This window comes from Vidua macroura, unplaced genomic scaffold (assembly GCF_024509145.1).
Source record: "Vidua macroura isolate BioBank_ID:100142 unplaced genomic scaffold, ASM2450914v1 whyUn_scaffold_109, whole genome shotgun sequence".
Lineage (NCBI taxonomy): Eukaryota > Metazoa > Chordata > Aves > Passeriformes > Viduidae > Vidua > Vidua macroura.
Window position 1 is genome coordinate 845,159 of NW_026530543.1, and position 19,013 is coordinate 864,171.

The 19,013-nt window shown below is 58.1% G+C and overlaps 3 protein-coding genes and 1 long non-coding RNA gene across 4 annotated transcripts; 2 read left to right on the forward strand and 2 right to left on the reverse strand.

The window, feature by feature from the left end:
- Positions 1-2,500: 2,500 nt before the first annotated feature.
- LOC128822910 (uncharacterized) lies at positions 2,501-3,296 on the forward strand. The gene is made up of 2 exons (XR_008441614.1): positions 2,501-2,609; positions 2,941-3,296. It is a non-coding gene; the product is annotated as an uncharacterized LOC128822910 (long non-coding RNA).
- A 1,519-nt stretch (positions 3,297-4,815) lies between these two features.
- LOC128822906 (serine/threonine-protein kinase pim-1-like) lies at positions 4,816-8,304 on the forward strand. Its single transcript, XM_054004778.1, has 7 exons — positions 4,816-4,888; positions 5,059-5,171; positions 5,926-6,309; positions 6,432-6,482; positions 6,687-6,999; positions 7,657-7,836; positions 8,090-8,304. The coding sequence occupies exons 1-7, from the start codon at positions 4,816-4,818 to the stop codon at positions 8,194-8,196; spliced, it is 1,221 nt and encodes a 406-aa protein (XP_053860753.1). The 3' UTR covers positions 8,197-8,304.
- A 2,938-nt stretch (positions 8,305-11,242) lies between these two features.
- LOC128822907 (uncharacterized) lies at positions 11,243-14,065 on the reverse strand. Its single transcript, XM_054004779.1, has 8 exons — positions 13,862-14,065; positions 13,548-13,688; positions 13,177-13,353; positions 12,909-13,064; positions 12,648-12,749; positions 12,179-12,281; positions 11,850-11,906; positions 11,243-11,561 (listed from the first exon to the last, which is right to left on the reverse strand). The coding sequence occupies exons 1-8, from the start codon at positions 14,063-14,065 to the stop codon at positions 11,362-11,364; spliced, it is 1,140 nt and encodes a 379-aa protein (XP_053860754.1). The 3' UTR covers positions 11,243-11,361.
- Positions 14,042-16,737, reverse strand: LOC128822908 (maestro heat-like repeat-containing protein family member 9). Its single transcript, XM_054004780.1, has 6 exons — positions 16,365-16,737; positions 15,973-16,037; positions 15,380-15,528; positions 14,910-15,057; positions 14,477-14,664; positions 14,042-14,389 (listed from the first exon to the last, which is right to left on the reverse strand). Exons 1-6 carry the CDS (start codon positions 16,483-16,485, stop codon positions 14,248-14,250), a joined length of 813 nt encoding a protein of 270 aa, XP_053860755.1. The 5' UTR covers positions 16,486-16,737; the 3' UTR covers positions 14,042-14,247.
- Positions 16,738-19,013: the final 2,276 nt, after the last annotated feature.

Consider the following 19,013-nt stretch of genomic DNA (forward strand, 5'->3'; position numbering starts at 1 on the left):
ATTCCTCAGCTGCTCTGAGTGCCAGGGCTTGCATGAGGGAAATGGTGGGGTGGGGGTAGGGACAAAGTGTGGTTGATTGTCAGCCATGAAGGGTCCTGAATTTCATATCTGTTCAGACTGCATTAGGAGGTGCTGGGGATCAATATCAACTAGAGATTGCTGATATCAATCTATAAACAGGAAAAGAAAACTAAACAGGACAAAACAGTTCTCTCTTCATTGCTTTCAATATAGTAGATTCACTTTGAATACACTTCTGAAATCTGTCTAATTGACCACAGAAGTACTGAAGACTTGAATTATTCCCATGGGCTTGTCTTGTTTGGGTGTTTTGAACAAATGTTAATGAGCCTTTGTCGCTGAATTTCTCAATAGAAGAGCTCAAGAAAGGAGAGGCCTCAGGACAATTAAAATTCATCACCAACCTCCAAGGGGCTGAGGATCCATCCCCATCAGAGCAGCAATGAACAGAAATGGGCACAGCTTTGTGGCTGCCCCAGCTTTGGGAGGGCCCTGGGCCTGGAGCAGGAGCAGCTCTGGAGGGCCCCAAGGCCGGGGCTCTTGTGCTGGCCTGGGCAGATGGGATGGCAGCAGGGGCTGCAGAGCTCTCAGCACCTCAGCCCGAGGGGAGCAGGGCAGCCAGGGAGCCTCCTTTCCCTTGGCCAGGCCCCTTCCCCCATGGTGGGGCTGAGTCCTGGCAGAGCTGCAGCTGCTGCTGTGCCCTTGCCAGGGGCTGAGGCCGTGGGGCCAGTGGCCAGAGCAGCCTGGCCTGAGCAGAGCTGTGGGGCCAGAGCCGGCTGGGCTGTGCTGGGGAGCGGCCCTTGGTGCTGCACAGAGCTCAGGGCCGCTGGCAGAGCTTGCAGGGAGCTGGGCTGGGCTCCGAGAGCCTGGCCCAGAAAGCAGCAGTGTCCATCTCAGCCTGGCTGAGCGTGCAGGGGCCAAGAAGAGCAGCCCAGGGTCCGCAAGTTCTCTGTGTGGGAGCTGAGCTGGTGAGCCCTTGAGCCCTGCCAAGTGCTGGGACTGCACCTCCAGCTCCAGAGGAGATGTGACAGATGGGAGCAGAGACCAATCATTCCTGCTGCATTCTTCATTGTGTTGTCTTCTACAGGTGACCTGGATCCATATGTAGACGAGGTGTTTTGTGCCAGATAACAATGCTAGAGTGAGAAGAAGAATATTTTTTAGCTGACAATAGTATTTCATGCAGAACACACAATGAGAAAAAATCCAGACACATCTGATCAGAAGAGCATCTGAGTTTTTCAGAGGATGAGAGACTCATTGATGTTCCAGTATTCAAACCTGTTAAAATACTTTCCTCAGGGCTTCCTTGAGATGAGAGGTGACCACCAAAGGCCAAGGCCAGCCAGAGCTCTCTGTCCTGGCAGCTTTTGTCTGAAAGCAACCCTTGCATATAGGGAATTTTGGAGGTGGAATCCCAATTTGGCCATTTCTGCATTGAGAAGAAGGATGGATTCTTTCCACAGGAATGAGAGCACAGAGCCCAAGTGTTTCAAAGGCAGAAGAGGAGAGAGGTGGCTCCTGGGAGGCCAAGCCAGCCAGACCTGTTTGTCCGGGCAGCTTTCATCACCGAGAAATCCTTGCTTATACAGAATTTGGGGGCGGAGTCTCAATTTCAGCCCTGGACACCTTGATGAAAAGGACAGTTCATTTCCATTGGAAGGAAAGCACCGAGACCCAGTGTTTCAAAAACAGGTGAGAGGCAGCCCCCAAGAGGCCAAGGGCAGCCAGACCTGTCTGTTCTGGCAGCTTTCATTTGGGAGCAATCCTTGGATGGATGGAGTTTTGGAGGTGGAATCCCAGTTTTGGCCATGGGCACCTGCTCGAGAGGGATGGTTTTTCCATAGGAAAGAAAAGCACAAAGTGCAAGTGTTTTGGAAGAAGATGAGAGGTGGCCACCCATGGGCTAAGGGAGCCAGACCTGTCTCTCCTGGCACCTTTCATCGGGGGGGAAATCCTTGGACACTGGGATTTTTGGAGGTGAAATCTCAATTTTGGCTGTGGGCACCTGGGCAGGAAGGAGAGTTCTTTTCATTAGGAAAGCACTGAGCCCCAGTGTTTCAAAGACAGATGTGTGCCAGCCCTCAGGAAGCCAAGGCCAGCCAGACTTGTATCTTCCAGCACGTTTTGTCTGGGAGCTATCCTTGGATATGGGAAATCTGGAGGTGGATTCCCAACTTTGGCCATGGGGACTTGAATGTGAAAGGTGTTGTTTTTTTTCCCCATTGGAAAGAAAAGCACAGGATCACAGTGTTTCAAAGGCAGATGAGAGGTGGACTCAGGGTAGCCAAGCCAGCCAGATCTGTCTGTCCTGGCAGATTTCATCTGGGAACAATCTTTGCATATAAGGAAATTTGGAGAAGGAATCCCAGTTTTGGCCATGGACATCTGGAAAGAGGGACAGTTCTTCCCACAGGAAGGAAAGCACAGGGCCCCAGTGCTTCAAGGACTAATGAGAAGCAGCCCTCGACATGCCAAGGTGTAAGAGCCCGTCTGAAGCCCCTCATTTTCCATTCTGCCTTCCGATTGCCACAAGAAAGAATCCCTTCCCCCACTGCAGTTCCGGCTTAGAACAGGACACAGCGCAGGTGGAACCACTGAACCGTCATGCTGGCTGTTCCCAACAAGGCCTGGTAAGAACTTGGCAAGGAGTTGGCAAGGACTTGGCAAAGACCTGACATGGAGCCAGCACGGGACAGCCTGATGCGCGGCCTGCTTCTAATCTCCGTTCTTAAGCCAAATGAACTTTTGGGGTGACTCCCGTGGTCCTTCATTGAAGACCCTTCATCTGCCTCGTTACCACTGTGACAAACAAAGAATGAGAACCCTCCTCCCAAGGACTGAGACTGAGACCCCTGCTATAGGGAGGAGGGGAAATTGGTGGTCTGACCACTAATGACATGACCTGTTTCCCTTCAGTAATTCAAATGGACTTATTCTTCATTGGATTCGTCTTGCTTTGGTGGTTTCTGTGGACTCACCTGTTCCCGCGTGGCGATTACAATGGACTTTCATTATTACACTTGTTCCCCCCCTCTCTCCTCTGTGGACTATAATTGGACCCCCGAGTCGACCAGAACTTCGAAGACTTCCCCGACACGACAGACGGATCCCCATCGTCCGGACCGCTGAGGATCTTGCCTGTGTTGGTAGCTATTCCCATACCCCTCTTCTCTCTCTCTCTCTCTCTCTCCTTTTATCTCCTTTCCGATCCCCACTATCGCATTTACTGTTTTGGCCCCTAATAAAGGCGCATTTGTTGTGATTAACTGATAGTCCCTTGTGGTTTGCCTTTGTTGCACTTTTGGGATCGGTGAAAAGAACCATCACGACACCCCGCAATAAGCGGATCGTGACACAAGGTCAGCTGGACCTGTCAGGTGGCCCCCCAAAGGCCAAGCCAGTCAAACAGTCCAGACCTTTTCCATGGATTTTATAGGTGTGGTGTTAAAATCACTTTGTTACAAAGATATAGTTTGTATTTCTGCTGTTAATTAAGCTTAGGCATAGTAGTGAAATAGCTATGCTTGTGTTAAAATGCCTGCTTGGATGGAATAACATCCAATGAACACAGGATGAGGACACCTGTACAGATCTGCTAAGCATCAGCATCCACCGTCTGAAGGCAGTGTAGGCCGGCACCCAGACTGGAAGTGATAAAGAGAAGGAGCCAAAACCACAGCCAAGAAACAGGCATGCTCTAAAAAGGCAGACCCAAGGAGGGGCCATGTCAAATAGTTCCTGGAAAATGTAAATTAGTTAATGGGTATGCATAAGAGTCTATGAATATGCAACAGGCTGATGTAATAGAAAAGGTATTTAAGGGGAATCTCCAAAGAGCTCTTGGCTGAGTGTCAAGATGCACCCAGCCAAACTAACCTTTGCTCTATGGTCCTTGTCTCCTATTGTCCTTTATTAAACTTTTTAAATTTTCACAGGAGAGTGAATGTGTTTTTCACAGTTCCATGAGGTTCCCCAGTGTCACCATGGTGTCCTTGGACCTGCATTGTCACAACTGACCCATGGCTCCATGAGGCTCCCCAGTGTCACCGTGGTCGCTGTCAGAGGCTGGATGAGATCAGTGTTCCAAGACACCTTGGGCTGAGCTGTCAATCAGTCACACAGAGGGGACAGCGCTAACCCAGCCCTGATTGCCCGAGCAATCAGAAATCCCACCTGGGGGAGGCCCACAAAGGCCCAGGGCCTTAAAACACAGAGCACAAGGTCAGCAGCCCCTGCTATGGACTCTGCCTTCTCCTGGGGTTTGTGTCTCACCCACACTGGAACGCCAGGAGCTGGGAGCCACGTGTGTGTCTTTCTATAGAGCTTCTGTCTTTGCATCTCTCTCTCTTTCCTCTCCTTCTGATGCTCTTTCTATGGAACATTTTTTGGGTACCTCAACAATTAAAGTGTTTAAAGGTTTCCAGGTTAAATGGGCTGAGTGAATTAAGTTACTTCTAGGGTGGTTTATGTTGGATTGGATGTTGTATTAAATCCTTTTCCAAAGTTTCTTGCTTTTTTGTACTTTGCCAGTAAAATTTTGGGGGGTCCCAAATGGCCGCTGAGGGTCACTTGGGGATCCTGGAGGGTCTGGGGGACACTTACGGCACAGATGGGGGCGGATACCGGGGGTTCTGTGGAGCGTGGGGCATGACGGGCGTTGTAGTCCCGGCTCCAATGGGGCTCTATTGGGCTGCGAGGCATGATGGGAGTTGTAGGCAAAAGAAAAGACAGCACTGACTCCAGGCACCGCCCCCAAACCCAATCCCTGGCGATGATTGGCTGTGGGTGATGATGGGCGGGAGCCTCAGCAAACGGGAGGCGGTGGAGGCGGGAACAGCCCATTCAACCCCTCCAGTCCCTCCCAGTACAGCCCAGTGCATCCCCAGTTCATCCCCAGTACAACTCCAGTGCCCCTCCAATCCCTCCCAGTACAGCCCAGTCCCTCCCAGTACACCTGAGTTCATTCCCAGGCCCTTCCAGTTCCCCCCAGTGTCATCCATAGTCCGCTCCAGTGTCCCCCTGTCTTCCCCACAGCGTTCCCGCCCATTGCGGGGCAGCGGCGCAGACGGAATGTCCTGCGGCCCAAACCTCCTGCTCCTGCCACACAGCGCCCAGCGTTCTCCCCCTCCTCCTCCTCTCCCAGCACGGCACAAATTCCAGCTCAGAGGAGGCTTCTCCAGAGAGGGATCCGGCTCCTGTTTCAGCCTCAGTGACCCTACAGAGGAACAGGGCATCTTTCAGGCACTTCCACAAGCTCAGGCTTCCCATTTCATGGGGAATCTGGGGTGAAAATGGCCTTTTTCCAAAAGATAATTGCAGAGGAGATGGATTACAAATTATAAGGGAAAAATTACACTTCTTTCAGACAAAGTCCACCAAGTCATCGCCTGCATTTCTTCTTTTCAGATTCTTTCGGTCATCTCCTGAGAGGTCCGGCTTGTTCTGATGCTTTCCATGAACTGATTGAACTCCTGATTTATATCAGTGCACAAGATGTAGAAGCATCTAAACTGAACACAGAAACAAACTCCCTCTGTCAGCCCATTTTCATCTTCTAGATCACTTTCAAGATGTCCATGGGGATGTTGCAATGATGATCACACAGCTCTCCATTTCTGGCTGCAGGCTCTGCAGATTCTTTCTCTGCATTCAGTCAGGCTTGTGCTCCCTAACAATTCCTGGTAGCCCATCATGTTTTCTTAGGGTAGAACAAGAACAATGAAAACCTTACCAATGGCACAACTGCGCAGCCCACAAGGAAAAGAAAGAACAAGTTGTCAAGTTCTTCAAACATTTGTCCTGCTTTGCTGCAAGAGTTGTGCTGCACACACGGTGTGGAATGCCAAGAGAAGCTGCAGCTGGTGGCACATCTTGAGACAGAAGCTGCACCTCGTTCTCCAGGAAAGGTTCTTGGAAAGAGCAAACAGGCCCCAGCCCAGGCGCCGGCTCCTCCCGGGCCCCGCGGAGGACACAGGCAGCGCGGCCGCTGCCGCCGCCTCCGCTGCGGCTTCCCCGGCCCGAGCTCCGCCGCTCGGCAGCGCGGCCGCCGGCCCCGAGCCGCCGCTGTCCCGTTGCCAGGAGCGAACGCCTGGGGATGGCCGGCCCGGGGCGCTTGAGGGGCGCTCGGGGGCCGCTCCTGGCCCCGGGCCGAGCGCTGACAGCCGCGTCCCGCCGGCAGGGAAGGCGCAGCAGGGCCTGAAGGAGCAGTACCGGCTGGGTTCCCTGCTGGGCCGCGGCGGCTTCGGCAGCATCTTTGTGGCCACGCGGCTCTCGGACGGCGCCCCGGTGAGCGGCGGGGCCAGCGGTGGGAGCAGGAGGAGGGGGCGGAGGAGGAACAGGAGGAGGAGGAGGATGGGGCTCGGCAGGGCGGGCAGCGAGCTCAGCCCGCTGCTGCTCTTGGCTTGAAGGTGGCCATCAAAAGGGTGCCATGGAACCGTGTCCTGCACTGGGACGAGCTGGTGAGCGAGCGGGGCCAGTGGGAGAAGCCGGGGCGTGCCGGGCGGGGATGAGCCGGGGCCCGGCAGGGTGGAAGCCGCCGGGACGCCTCGAGGGAGAGCGGGCGTGGGGCCAGCGCAGGCCGCAGAGCATCCCGGGCTGGGTGAGGGGTTCCCGAGCCCCGGCACAGCATCAGCCCCACTGACGGCATCGTGCTCCTCCCGCAGCCCGACGGCACCAGCGCACCCCTGGAGATCGTGCCGCTGGCCAAGGTGTCCACTTTCACGACAGGCACTGACCCAAAGCAGTCTCTGGACCTGCACCATTTCATTCGGGCACGGGGGTTCCTGTCCGAGGAGGTGGCGCGGGAGCTGTTCCGCCAGGTGCTGGGGGCCGTGCGGCACTGCACCAGCTGCGGGGTCCTGCACAGGGACATCAAACCCCAGAACATCCTGGCTGACCTGGCCACCGGGCAGGCCAAGTTGATCGACTTTGGCTGTGGCACCTACCTGCAAGACACAGCCTACACTCACTTTGCAGGTGAGCCCACGCAGGGGTGTGATCTCGGTCCCGGCATCTCATGGCCCAACATCTCCCAGCCCAAGCTGGGTGTGGCAGCGGGGATTCTCCCTTTTGCTGCCCTTCATGGCACTGAGATTTCAGCCGAGTTGCGTTTCAGCAGGGCTGGGTGGAGAGCCAGCTTCCAGCCCTGCTGGCAGCCTTTGCCCACCACTCTGCCCAGGGCTGGGGCTGGGGCTGGGGCTGGGGCTGGGGCAGCCAGCCCAACAAAAACACCCATGGGTGGGGGTAGCAGAGAGGGGGGGCCAGAACCTGTGCCCCAGCTGGTTTGGTGTGCAGGTGAGAAAGGGCTTGGACTGCTCCACTCACCTGGTTTGTTTTGGATTCATAATGTTTCTTGGGGCAATGCAGGCAGGGAGGATGAAGGCATGTTTTTTTCCCTAGCACTGAGTGGGTTTTTCGTTGTCATGGTTGGGCCTTGCCAGGGCTTCTGCTGCCCTCTTCCAACACCAGTGGCTTCTTTTCCAACCCCAAGTCTGTACACAAGTCCCAGGTGCTGGCGAGAGGGCAGCGGTCACCACGTGTGCCACTGGGGCAGCCCCCGCATGCCCAGGGATGCTGGGGCCAGGCTCTGGGAGCAGCAGCATCCCCCTGCTGAAGCCCATCTCTATTCCATAGGAACACGGTCATACAGCCCCCCGGAATGGACCCATTTTGGCTGGTACTATGGCAAGCCAGCTACCATCTGGTCCCTGGGCATCGTGCTGCACCAGATGGTCTGCGGGGAGCACCCTTTCAGGGGGTGCCAGAACATCAGCTGGGGCCATCAGCTCTCACTGCCACAACGTCTCTCTCAAGGTGGATCCTCATCTGTGGCCACAGGGGCAATACCAGTGCTGGGAGACAGCAGCAGCTCGTGAGCATCCCGCTCTGGCAGCTGCTGAGGAGGTGGCACGTCCTGCTCTCCTGCTCTCCTCCAAAACAGGGAATTGATGGGAAAGTTTAGGCCCAGCTCTGAGCCCATCCAGCACGGCCTGAGCATGGCATTAGTGGGGCAAAGCCAACAGGAGCCTTCTCCAACTGACCGGCGGGTTCTGGTTTCTCTGCCCAGCGTGCCAAGATCTGATCAGGCGGTGTTTATCCATGGTGGACTTGGAAAGGCCCTCGTTAGGAGAGCTGTTGTGTGATCCCTGGATGCAGGACATTCATCTGCCCTAGAAGAAGGGAAAGAGCCACAGGCACACTCTGATGCAGGGCCCTGGTAAGTTACAGCTCCACACACGCCTTGGCAATCAGAAGCAAAGGAACCCAGACTTTTTGGTCCTGCCTGTGTCACTGCCCAGGGCTCATCAGATGGGAACATGCAGCCCTGATGCTGGAGCTGAGCTGCTCTGCCCAGCACTGGTGGCCACCTTCTGAGCTGGTTTTGACTCTCCTTGGTTCCCTGACATCTGGGGCCCTGGGCAGAGCCCTGACAGCCTGGTCTCCCCCCCACAGAAAGAGAAGGACCCCCTGGAGAAGCTGTAGCAGGTGGGGCTGCTGCTGCTGGAGACAGCAAGGACGACATCAAGGATGACAACCTCTTGCTCCACCTGGTCACCGGCAGGCTGAAGATGATGGACTTTGATTCTGGCACCTTCTTCAAAGCCAGGCTCCACAGGGAATTTGCAGATGAGTCCACACGCAGGGGATGCTCCCAGATTTGAGCATTGCACAGCCTGGCAGGGAACCAAAGGTTCCCCCTTTGCTGGGGCGGATGCAGCTGATCCTTCAGTCGGCTGCCCAGCTGCTTTTGGCAGGGCTCGGGGGGATGGGCTGGGCTGGGTACAAAATGGGAGTGGGCTCCTGGCCCTGCCAACAGCCCCCACCACCCACCGTGCCCCGGGCTGGGGCTGGGGCTGGGGCAGCCAGCCCGACGCAAGCCAACCCCCATGGTGGGAGCACAGGTGGGACTCCAGAACCTGTGCAGGGGCTGCTTTGCTTTGCAGGCAAGGAAGGGCTTGGGCTGCTCCCCTGCCCTTGTTTGCTTTGGGATCACTCTTATTTTGGGGGGCAGTGCAGGGGGAAGGGAGAAAGCCTGGGCTTGCCTCACCTGTGGATGGGTTTTTCCCTGGCATGCAGGGGTTGGGCCTTCCTCAAGCCCCAGAGAGAGATATGATTTTTCTTGTTTTCTTATTTCCCCTATTTGTCTGTAATCTATTTTCAATCATTTGTTGTGTGTTTTTCTAGAGGAAGCGTTCTAGGTGGGGTCCAGTCTGGATCGGGAAGTGCTTGGGAGCAGCTGCAGTGTGGATGGGCCGTGCCCTTGGAGAAGGCTGAGGACATCGTTTGGGACCAGATTTCTTCCAGCAGTGGATGTCGTCAGATGGGTCCCGTCTGCTTGGCATGGTGGGATCAGAGCTTTGGGGAGATGGCAGCGAGCACAGGAGCATCCTGCTCCGGGCAGCTGCTGAGGGCTGGATGTGCCGTGGCTGGCTGCAGGCTGGGCACATGTCCTGCCCTCCTGCTCTGCTCCCAAAGGCAGCAGTGATGGGCAGCTCTGGGCACCGCTCTGGGCACGGCCAGCATGGCCTGGGCACCACGGGCAGCTGGGACAAGGGCACAGGAGCCTTCAGCTGAGGGGCACTTTCTGGTTTCTCTCCTTGCAGCCGGGCTCTGTGGATGCTGAGGCTGCTCTGGGTTCTGCCAGGGCTCTGCTGGAGCTCAGCACCGGGCCCCAATCAGCCAAAGAAGAAATGGTGTGCCCTGCAGCACAGACTTGCTTGAGCATTTCAGCAACACAGCTCAAGTTTGCAAAGTGCACACCTCCAAGGGAAAACATGCTACCACCCAAAAATTAAACTTGTTCAATAGCTTCTGAAATGAAATCAATCTGGGATGACCCCAAATGACATTTTGCAGCTTGCTCAAGCTGTAGCTCAGGCCTCCTCTGAACAATTCTCTCCCCCACCTGCCTTTTACTTCCCAACTGCTCCCTCTTTTCCCCCAGTGAGTTCCCAGCCCGTGGCAGTCTCCATCACGCTGTTGCCTTCCTTGATGCGCCTCACCACAAGGAAGGCTGAGCCCCTGGCTTAGGGACTCATCCTGTCACTGGCTGAGGAGCAGCAATGTCTCAGAGGTCTGGTTGGATTTTAGTGGCATTCAGAGCTGCTCTCCAGCCCTCAGCTCTCCTCACTGCTGAGCTCCCACTCCCTTTTCCTTGTCCTTTCAGCAGGATGAGCTCTGTGAATTCCCTTGGGCCTCCCCACTCTTCCCAGCCCATGCACCCACCTCAGTTAGGCTGAAGCTGCAGCTTCTCTGTCTCCTCTGGCACACCAGTCCAGTGCCCTGTGCGGGGAGCCCCAGCCCCAGAGCGCAGCACCCAACAGTGCCGTCCGGGCTGGAGCAGCTGCCCTGCAGCCCTGGCTTGGCTCTTGGTGGCAAGGGAATGCTCCCTGTTTGCAGCTGTCCCTGCAGGATGACCCCAGGGCAGAGCCCAGCCGGGCTCCCACTGCAGCCCTGAAGCTTGGGGCAGACAGTGGTCCCAGAGCTGAGGTTCATGGGGAGCACCCGCAGCTGTGCCTGGCACTCTGTTGCTGTGTGTCACAGTGCAGGCTGCCTTGTACTGGGTGAATGGACCAGCCCCTGCTTTGACTGACAGGGGCCTCGCCCATCACATCTCTCCCGAGAGAAGGAAGGGCTTGAGCACAAACACTCTCTGTTTGCCCCATGAACATTGGGCTGAGTGGTCTCTTTGGCTCCAACCCACTTTCCTCCTCGAGCCAACGTTACCCACTGCCTCCCACATCCCCCCCCGTGCCTTCCCACTGCCTTGTCCTGTCAGGGCTTTCGCAGCCCCTCATCCCTTGCTGGCCCCATCCCCTCAGGGTCTCCTTCAGCCCGGCCAACCTGCCCGGCAGCAGCGCCGCAGCCCCACAGGAGCTCCCAAGGAGCCCCATCCAGAGGCACCTCGGAGCCCTCAGCAATGCAGCCAGCAACACACGGGCAGGAGGACACAGATGGCGGTTCCTGCCTGGGACAGGGCTTGTGGCCATCTCCAGGCACCGGTCTCACAGGGATCCCTGGAACTCCCACCCCTGCCCACCGGCTCTGTTGGCAGCACAAAGGCTTCAGCAGAACCACCAAAGGCCAAGGGGATTCTGGCCATTTTCCCTGCAAGCCTGCACGTGCCTGGGCAGCTTGCTGAGCCCAGGCACCCTTTGCTCCCTCTTCCCCTATGCCCTGCAGAGCCTGGGCAGCAAAAGAAAGATCCTGGGAGTCTGTCTATTACTACACATCCTATATTTATATCCTACAGAAAAGCAAAAAGAACGAAAGAACAATCTTGAAGAAACTAAACATTCCTGCTGGCTCAGGTGGCCCCAGCAGACAGAGCCTCTGGGATCAGCACTCTGCAAAGCTCCAGCAGCGCAGCCAGCCAAGCCCCAACAGATGAGGCCGTGTCCTCCATGCCCTGCGGAGCTGATCATGCAGGCTGTCCAAGATGGAATATCCAGCTCTCTCTACTGCCTGGAGGACATACAACGTTTGAATTGACAGGCTTCCAACGCCGACGCTGATGTCATTTGTCATGCCTTCAAGGGCTGAAAGAGAGAGCAACAGAGCCATGGTCAGATCCCGGATCTGAGGGGACCCGAGGAGACCTCCCTGCCAGGCCCATCCCAGCCGGCTCCGGCCACGGCCAGCAGGGAGCAGGGACCAACGAGATCAGCCCGAAGCTGCTGGCCACGAATCCCCCAGGTGGCCCTGAAATCTCTGTGTGCTCTGCCCACGCCGCCCCTCGTCCGCACAGGGAGCAGAGCCCTCCGCAGCCGGGGCACGGCTTGCAGCTCCCCCGCCAGCCCCGCTGACAGCCCGCTGCCCTCACTCACCCTCACAGATGAGCTGGAGCTCTTCCTTCTTCCCCCTCAGCTGCCGCCCGGCCATCCCTGCCAACACAGAGCCTGTCACGGCCCAGCGGCACAGCTCCCTGCCAGCGGCGCTGCCAGCCCTGTGGCCACACGGCCTCCCGGCCCGGCAGGGCTCAGCCGGGCCCTTGCCGCACGCTGCCGCCCAAGGGCACGGCTGCGAGAGGGCGGCAGCAGCGCCCAGGCCAGCCGGGGCTCCACCCCGCCGGGCCCGGATGGCGCTGCCGGGGCAGCAGGCGGGGCTGGGGCCGAGCTGCGGCGGGGCGGGGAGGGAGCCCGGGCTCGCGGCTCACCCAGGAACCTGATGGCCGCCTCTCGCAGGGGCTCCTGTGGGCTCTCCAGGTAGGGCATGGCCTGGCGCAGGTGCTCGGCCGCTCTGCTGCTGTCGTCTGCCAGCTGGAGAGAGCGGCAGGAGGGAAGGCTTGGCGCAGGCTCAGCATCTGGGCCGGGCGCTCCCTGCGCCCAGCCCCGGCCTCCCCTGCCCGCACCGCCCTGAGGCGCGGCCAGCAGCCGCTGGCACCGAGCTCAGGAGCGGGCAGAGGGCCGGCTGCTGCCCGGGGAGCCGCGGGGCCGCCCCACCCCGCAGCCCCGCCGGGCCGGGGCTCCATCGGCCCCGGCTCGGGCCCACAGGAGCCTGGAGAAGAGCCCGCGCGGCCTCTGGCTGCAGCAGCGGGCAGGGGCACAGCTGCCAGCCCCGCACACTGAGCACCGCGCTCAGGGGGATTCTCCAGCCTGAGGCTGGCACTTCCAGACCATCCTTACCAGGCACTCGGTGAACTTCCACAGCTTCTTGTTCTTCACCACCTTTTCAAGATCCCTCCTCTTCAGGAACTTGGCCACACAAAGCAGCGTTTCCTGAGAAGCCTGGAGAGTAGCAGAGACGTGGAGATGGCCCCACAGCCCAGGGCGCAGGACCTGTGTCCGTGTGCCAAGGCCTGGAGGAGGCTGCAGCCCAGCAGGTGCCATGGCAGGAGGCAGCTGAGCCGCCTCCCAGGGGGACAGCAGCAGCCCACGAGTCCTCACCTGTGCCACACGCCCATCCTCATCATGGCAGTGGAAGTAGAGTGGCAGCAGGCTCTGGCGCACGTGTGTCTTCAGGGCCTTTTTGTCCTTTTGCAGTGGAAGAGACACCAATGCTTGGAAGAGCAGGATGGAGAGCTGCTGCACCTGGCTATTGTCCTGTATGAAAGGAAGAAAAAAAGACCTCAGCTTGGCTCAGGCCTGGAAATCCACAGGGCACAAAGCTTCCAGGCAGCAGCCAGCGGCTGTGGCTGGAGGCAGCGAGCCTTACGTGGTCAAAGAGTGGCAGGAGCGCCTCAAGCAGCTGCAGTGCAATGGAGCTGGCTATCAGCATGTCCTTGTCCCGGGAGATAAAGCTGAGGAGCATGACTGTCATGCTAACTATCTCTCCATCTGCGTCGCACAGGAGCTCCACAAGACTTTCAGTCAGGCTCCACATTTTTTCACTCTGTGCGGAACACAAGTTTGTGAAACGTCATCCTGCTGCCGCAGGGCCTAGAGGCCAAAGGGCTGTTCCGGAGCACTTGGGCAGCTGAAGCAGGAGGCAGGAGAGCTGGGAGCAGCTGCCCCAGTGCCTAAAGCCCAGCAAAGCCCAAGCGACTGCATTCCCGAGCGCAGCCTCAGCCTCTGTCCCCTTCTCACCATCGAGGGATTGTCAATGAGCTTGAGAAGGGCCCTGAGCGCCAGGCGACGCCTGTCCCTGCACTTGCTCCGCAGGTGCCTTGACAAGATTTGCAGGACTCTGTTAGCACCGCCTCCACTCAAGTTCAGACACTCGAGGACCTGAAAGGCACAGGGCAGTGACAGGGGACCCAGCCGGCAGAAGCCTGGAACCGCACAGGGCTGGGCCCAGGCAGCAGCACAGGGCGCGGGCACCCGGCCCAGGCAGCTGCGGCTACGAGAGGGCAGAGAGCTGGGAGGCAGCTGAGCGAGGCAGTGCTGGCCATCAGGCTCACCTCCACAAGGAACGCCAGGGCGGGCAGCTCCCAGCGTGGCTCCTGTGTGCTGAGCAGCCGGAGCAGGTAGTGAGTGATCCGGGAACACAAGGGGATGGAGACACGGGATATCTCCCTGGCAGGAGAAAAAGTAACCAAGACTTTGGGCCGGGGGACAAACCTCTCCCAGGATGGACTCACAGAGGTCTGGTCTTTCCCCAGCATCCTGCAAGGGGCCCTGGGCTATTTGGGAGGCGGCTCCTTGTGGGTACCCTCCTCTGCCAGCCTTTTCCAGTCTGCTTGGCTGTGCCTCGGTGACAAGGCCCTCTGGCCCACGACCACTGGGACTGTGTGGGGCACCCTGGGCACAGAGCACAAATGTCAGAGGCAGCGGGGAGAAGGGGGTCTCACCTGGCCAGCAGACCCACAGCATAGTGGTGGGTGTCAGCACACAGCAGCGTGTCCCAGCCACGCTTGCGTTCCATTGCCAGCACCACATCCTCGTGCTCCATTTGGCAGAGCAGGGACTTCAGGGTCCGCACTGCAAACCTGTGTGCAGAGCAAAGCCCGGGTCACGCTGGGAGCACTGGCTCCTGCCCAGGGATGTGGCAGGGACAGAGGAGTGGGATGGAGTACCTGTTGGGGCTGGTGGCAAGGCCGTATTGCTGCTGGCATCCCTTCCAGAAGGTATCGACCTCCTCTGGCATATCCAGAGTGCTGAAGAACACTTGGAAGAGCAGATGCACCAATAGGCGGGGGAAATACACCGTCACCATCTGTGGGACACAGGGCACCTGGAGGATCTTCCACATCACCACAGTTGCCTGCAAAGGACAAAGCCCCCCGAGACAGCGCTCAGTGCCGAGGTGTCCGTGTGGCAGGGCCCGAGCACGGGAGGGAGAGGCCCGGAGAGACGCAGGGGGAGCAGCGGGCCTGGTGCCCCTGAAGCTGCCCCGAGGCCAGGTTTCAGCCCAGTGCCTGAGGCAGGGAGATGCAGTGGGGCAAGGAGGATGGAGAGCTGCTGGGCAGGTGGGCTTGGGGCCAGCAAAGGCCAGTTGCAGAAACTCACAGCCAGGACAAAGACACTGGTTTTGTCCCCATCAGAGGTGAATGTTCTGTGCTCTGGCCAACTCCCCAGCACATCGAGGAGTATCAGGTGCACCGGCTCCGCAGTCCTGGGCGAGCACATGATGCTCTTCCACATGGTGAAAGCAGCTCTGCGGGGTTAGAGCTCTGTCTCAGGGGGGTCTGGGACACAGCACCGTGGCCTGGGCAGCAACGGGGACCTGAGCTGGCTGCCAGCTCTGCCTCTGCCCACTGCCCCTCGCCAGCAGCGCCCAGGCAGCCCAGGCCTGTGGGGACAGGCCCCTGAGGGGCAGCGAGGGAGCATGGCAGCAGGCTCGGGGGCTGACATGCCAGGGCTGGCAAAAGGAGGAGCCAGAGGGCCCTGGGGACTCTCTGTTGGTCAGACATCTGGCACAGGCTGTACAGGCTGATGGGGTGGAGAGCACTGAGCCCTGTGGGCAGGTGGCCCCATACCTGTCACAGGATGGGGCCACACACAGGAGTGTCATTACTACATCAGCAGGCTGTTCTTCAGTGAGATCCAGCAGGGCCCTTTTCAGCCTCTGCTCAGCAAACTGATTGTCCATGAGCCACTGGTGGATGTACCTCACCATGGCGGGCACCTGGAGAAGGCACGGGGAGACTTGGAAAGCTGCCAGAGGGAGGAATGTCCCCAGCTTCCCCAGAGAAGTGCTTCCCTTCCCACCACACTGCCATGGCCTCAAAGGCTTCCAGTGACCAGCGGGAGTGGCTTGGGAGGCCAAGCAATTCCTGGGAGGATCAAACCCTCAAACCACAGGCTGCTTATTTGCTTTGGATTGCAAAACCCCTCCTCTACGAGCATATCCAGCAGGGCAGCACAGGTCTTGGTTTTGAAGGTGTGTGAATATGCTCTGAGCCCTGTGCCTATGGTGCTGGTCTCTTCCTCCTGAATCCTCTTGATGAATTTGCAAACCAGGTGTAGGAGAAGGGCAGGAAGCCAGGCATGTTCCACGGAATGCTCCAAGTGCGGTGCTCGGCTGAGCGGTGACAGCAGGCCCAGCCCAGGTGGGGATGGCTGCAGGTACCTCCACTGTTCTGCGGAAGAGGCCACGGGCAGGGTCCTGCTCTTGTGTGCGGTCCACGGCTGCATCTGGCAAAGAGCGAGCGCAGCCAGAGCTGAGGGGCTGTGGGAGAGGCTGGAGAACACAGCCCAGCCCTGAGCTCCCCAGGCAGGGACAGCCCAGGGATGCCCCAGGGGATGGAGTACGGCCGCTGCGGGGTGTCTGCCCGGCCTCTCTTCCGTCCTGTCCGTGGGCATGTCCCCAGGGGATGGGATGGGATGCCTTGGGATGCCTTGGGATGCCTTGGGATGCCTTGGGATGGGATGCAGTGGGATGCAGTGGGATGGGATGCAATGGGATGCCATGGTGCCAAGCTGGCTGTAGGCACCAACCCTAAGCCCAGCTCTGCTACTCACCCTCCTGTAGAGTTTTGAACCGCACCACCTCTTTGATCTCCTCTACTGGGGCAGCTCCAGGGCCTTCTTCCTCCTCCTGCACCCAGGCCAGCTTGGGCCCTCTCAGGGATCTCTGCTCCATGGCAGTGACTGGATTTGAGGCTACTTGCAGGAGAGATGCCTCAGAAAAGCTCCGAGTCAGCAAGTCCTGCAGTTGTGCCTGGAAGGCACCTTCAAGAGAGAAGCCTCAGGAAGGCTACAGGACAGCAAGTCCTGCACTCTGGTCTTGAGGGCTCCTGCCACAAGGACAGGAGACTCCTGTCAAGGATTGTGGTCAGGCCTCGAGGGCACCGGTGGCAGGGATGGGAGATGCCTTCGGGGCACCAAGTCCCACGGTCTGCCCTCAAGGGTCTGGCCTCGAGGTCAGTTCCAGGAATAACGCCTGGGAAAAGCTCCGGGTCAGACACGAACGAGTGCGCTGTGCGGGGGCTCCTCACGGCACCGCTCTGTCCCGTCCTGTCCTGTCGCGTGCTCCAAGCACTCTGGCGTGGTCTTGTCACCACCAGCTCCTATGTCACACCGTGTCACAAAGGGCCCTTGGACACGCAGTCCCGTTCCATGATACGGTGACCATGCAGCACCATGTCACAAAGGGCCCCTGCACACACTGCCCCCTGCCCTGGGGCCGCCCCCGACCCACCCAAAGTGGCCCAGGTTGGAAGGAATTCCTCACCCCAAGTGTCTAAGACAGCCCGACAAGGTCTTTAGGAAAGGCTGAAACCATCAGCAAACGCTGCCCTGCTCTGCGGGCTCAGGGCAGCAGAAGGAGCCCCCAGGGCTGCCGACGCAGCTGTGCTGGGAAGGGCACGGGGCCTTCCACAGAAGCTGGCACGGCCTCCTTGGGACACGTCCCGGCTGGTGGCCATCCTAAACCCGCGGGTGTGACACAGACAAGGCACGTGTGGGCCAGGGCAGCAATGCTGCTCAGACCCCTGGGGCCCGGGGGCGCTGACATCAGCAGGTGTGGCAGAGTCCCTGCCCAAGCAGACCTGCCGCCCCCCGAGCCCTGGCAGCGCTGGTGCCCTTCTCCTGCCCCAGAGACCTGTGCCCGTGGGGGGCTTCTGTGCCAGAGGGAGCCAAAGCCCACGTGCATTGGGGGCTGCGCTCCTGCCTGCAGGGGCTCTTGGCAGGAGCACCTGGAGCAACTGCTGGGAACACTTGGTCACTGTCAGAAGCTCTTACTCCATGCTGAAATTATTTTCTCATTGAAGTTCTTGCCTTCTGCACAAAAACACCTTAGTGGCCAAGGCACGGAAGAATCTGGCAAGTAAGAATCCTCAGTTCAGGAAAGCTTTCCTTCCCATTGTTCAACTCAAGTAGTTCCAAAAATTTGCAAACTTCCCAAATTAATTGGGATGGCCTGAGGAGGATTTGGAATTTTGCTTCCCAACTCAAAGCAGCAACTCATTTGCCTTAACCTCATCCACTGAGGGTCACTTCACAGAACCTAAGATTACACAAAAAAAGGGCAAAACCAAGGGCCATTCTTTGGTTTTCTATGAAGGGATGATAATACCCTAATTCTCTTAAGGAATAAAAGCTCTCAAGAAATCAAAGTCCACTCAGTGGTACAAAAGTAGCCCAAAGAAATGAGTAGATGGCAAAAGGGCGAATCCTCCCCCTGGTACAGATATCTAAGTGGCCAGTAAAGTGCAGCTCTCTCCTCTTGTTCCCTGCAGCAGAATCAGGAGCATGAAGAGGAAAAGCCACAGATATTCTTTCTGCCCTCCCTAACCAAAGCTGTGCCAAAGCACAGATGCTGCCTTCAAAGTGACTCCAATTCCAGCCTCGACCTCTCACCTTCCACACAACTCCTTCTCCAACACCCCACCAGCACCAACCCCCCCAAACTCCCGCACAGAAGCCCTCAACACCCTGCCAGGAGCCCCAGCTGTCCCTGTCCCTCCACAGAGCTTTCCCACCCTCCAGCAGACGCCCTGGTTCCCTGCAGGTGCCGTGGGATGGCACTCAGGTGGATCTGCTCCAAGGCCTTCCCCTGGAGCAAGCTCAGGCTGCCAGGCCTGTGGTTCCTGGATCATCCTTCCCACCAAGCCTTCCTGTGCACGGCTGTTCCATTTGCACCTTTGTGCTCAGCTCGGACTTCTCCACTGACCCACGAGTGCTGGGGAAGGATGGAGAGCAGCCTGGCAAGCTCTTTCTCCAGCTCCCTCTTTACTCTCGGGGAGGTAGAACATTCCACAAGAAGGCAGCTGCTGCCACAAGGAGCGGGTGGCCTCAGGCACCTTTGGCAAGGAAACAAGGCCTTTGTTTGACAGAAGGAAGCACAAGCAATTCACAGGAGTAAACAAGGAATTAGCACAGACATACCGAAGTACTAAGCACCAGTTAGCATAAGAAAAACCTGGCAGGCCTAACTTGACCTGAGAGTGACTTGACAAAAAGCTTTAGCCATAGTCTGCCAGAAGAACTAAGGGCAAATGTGGAGTCAGCCCTGTGCAGGGAAGCCATGAGGAAGACTTTGTGCTGCTTTGGGGCATGGAGACGGCTCCTGGCCAGGGCCTGGACATCAGCTTCAAGTACAGCAATCTGACACAATGTATTTCTAACCCCCTGCCTATCGAATCACCTCAGCAGTGTAAAGATGGATGG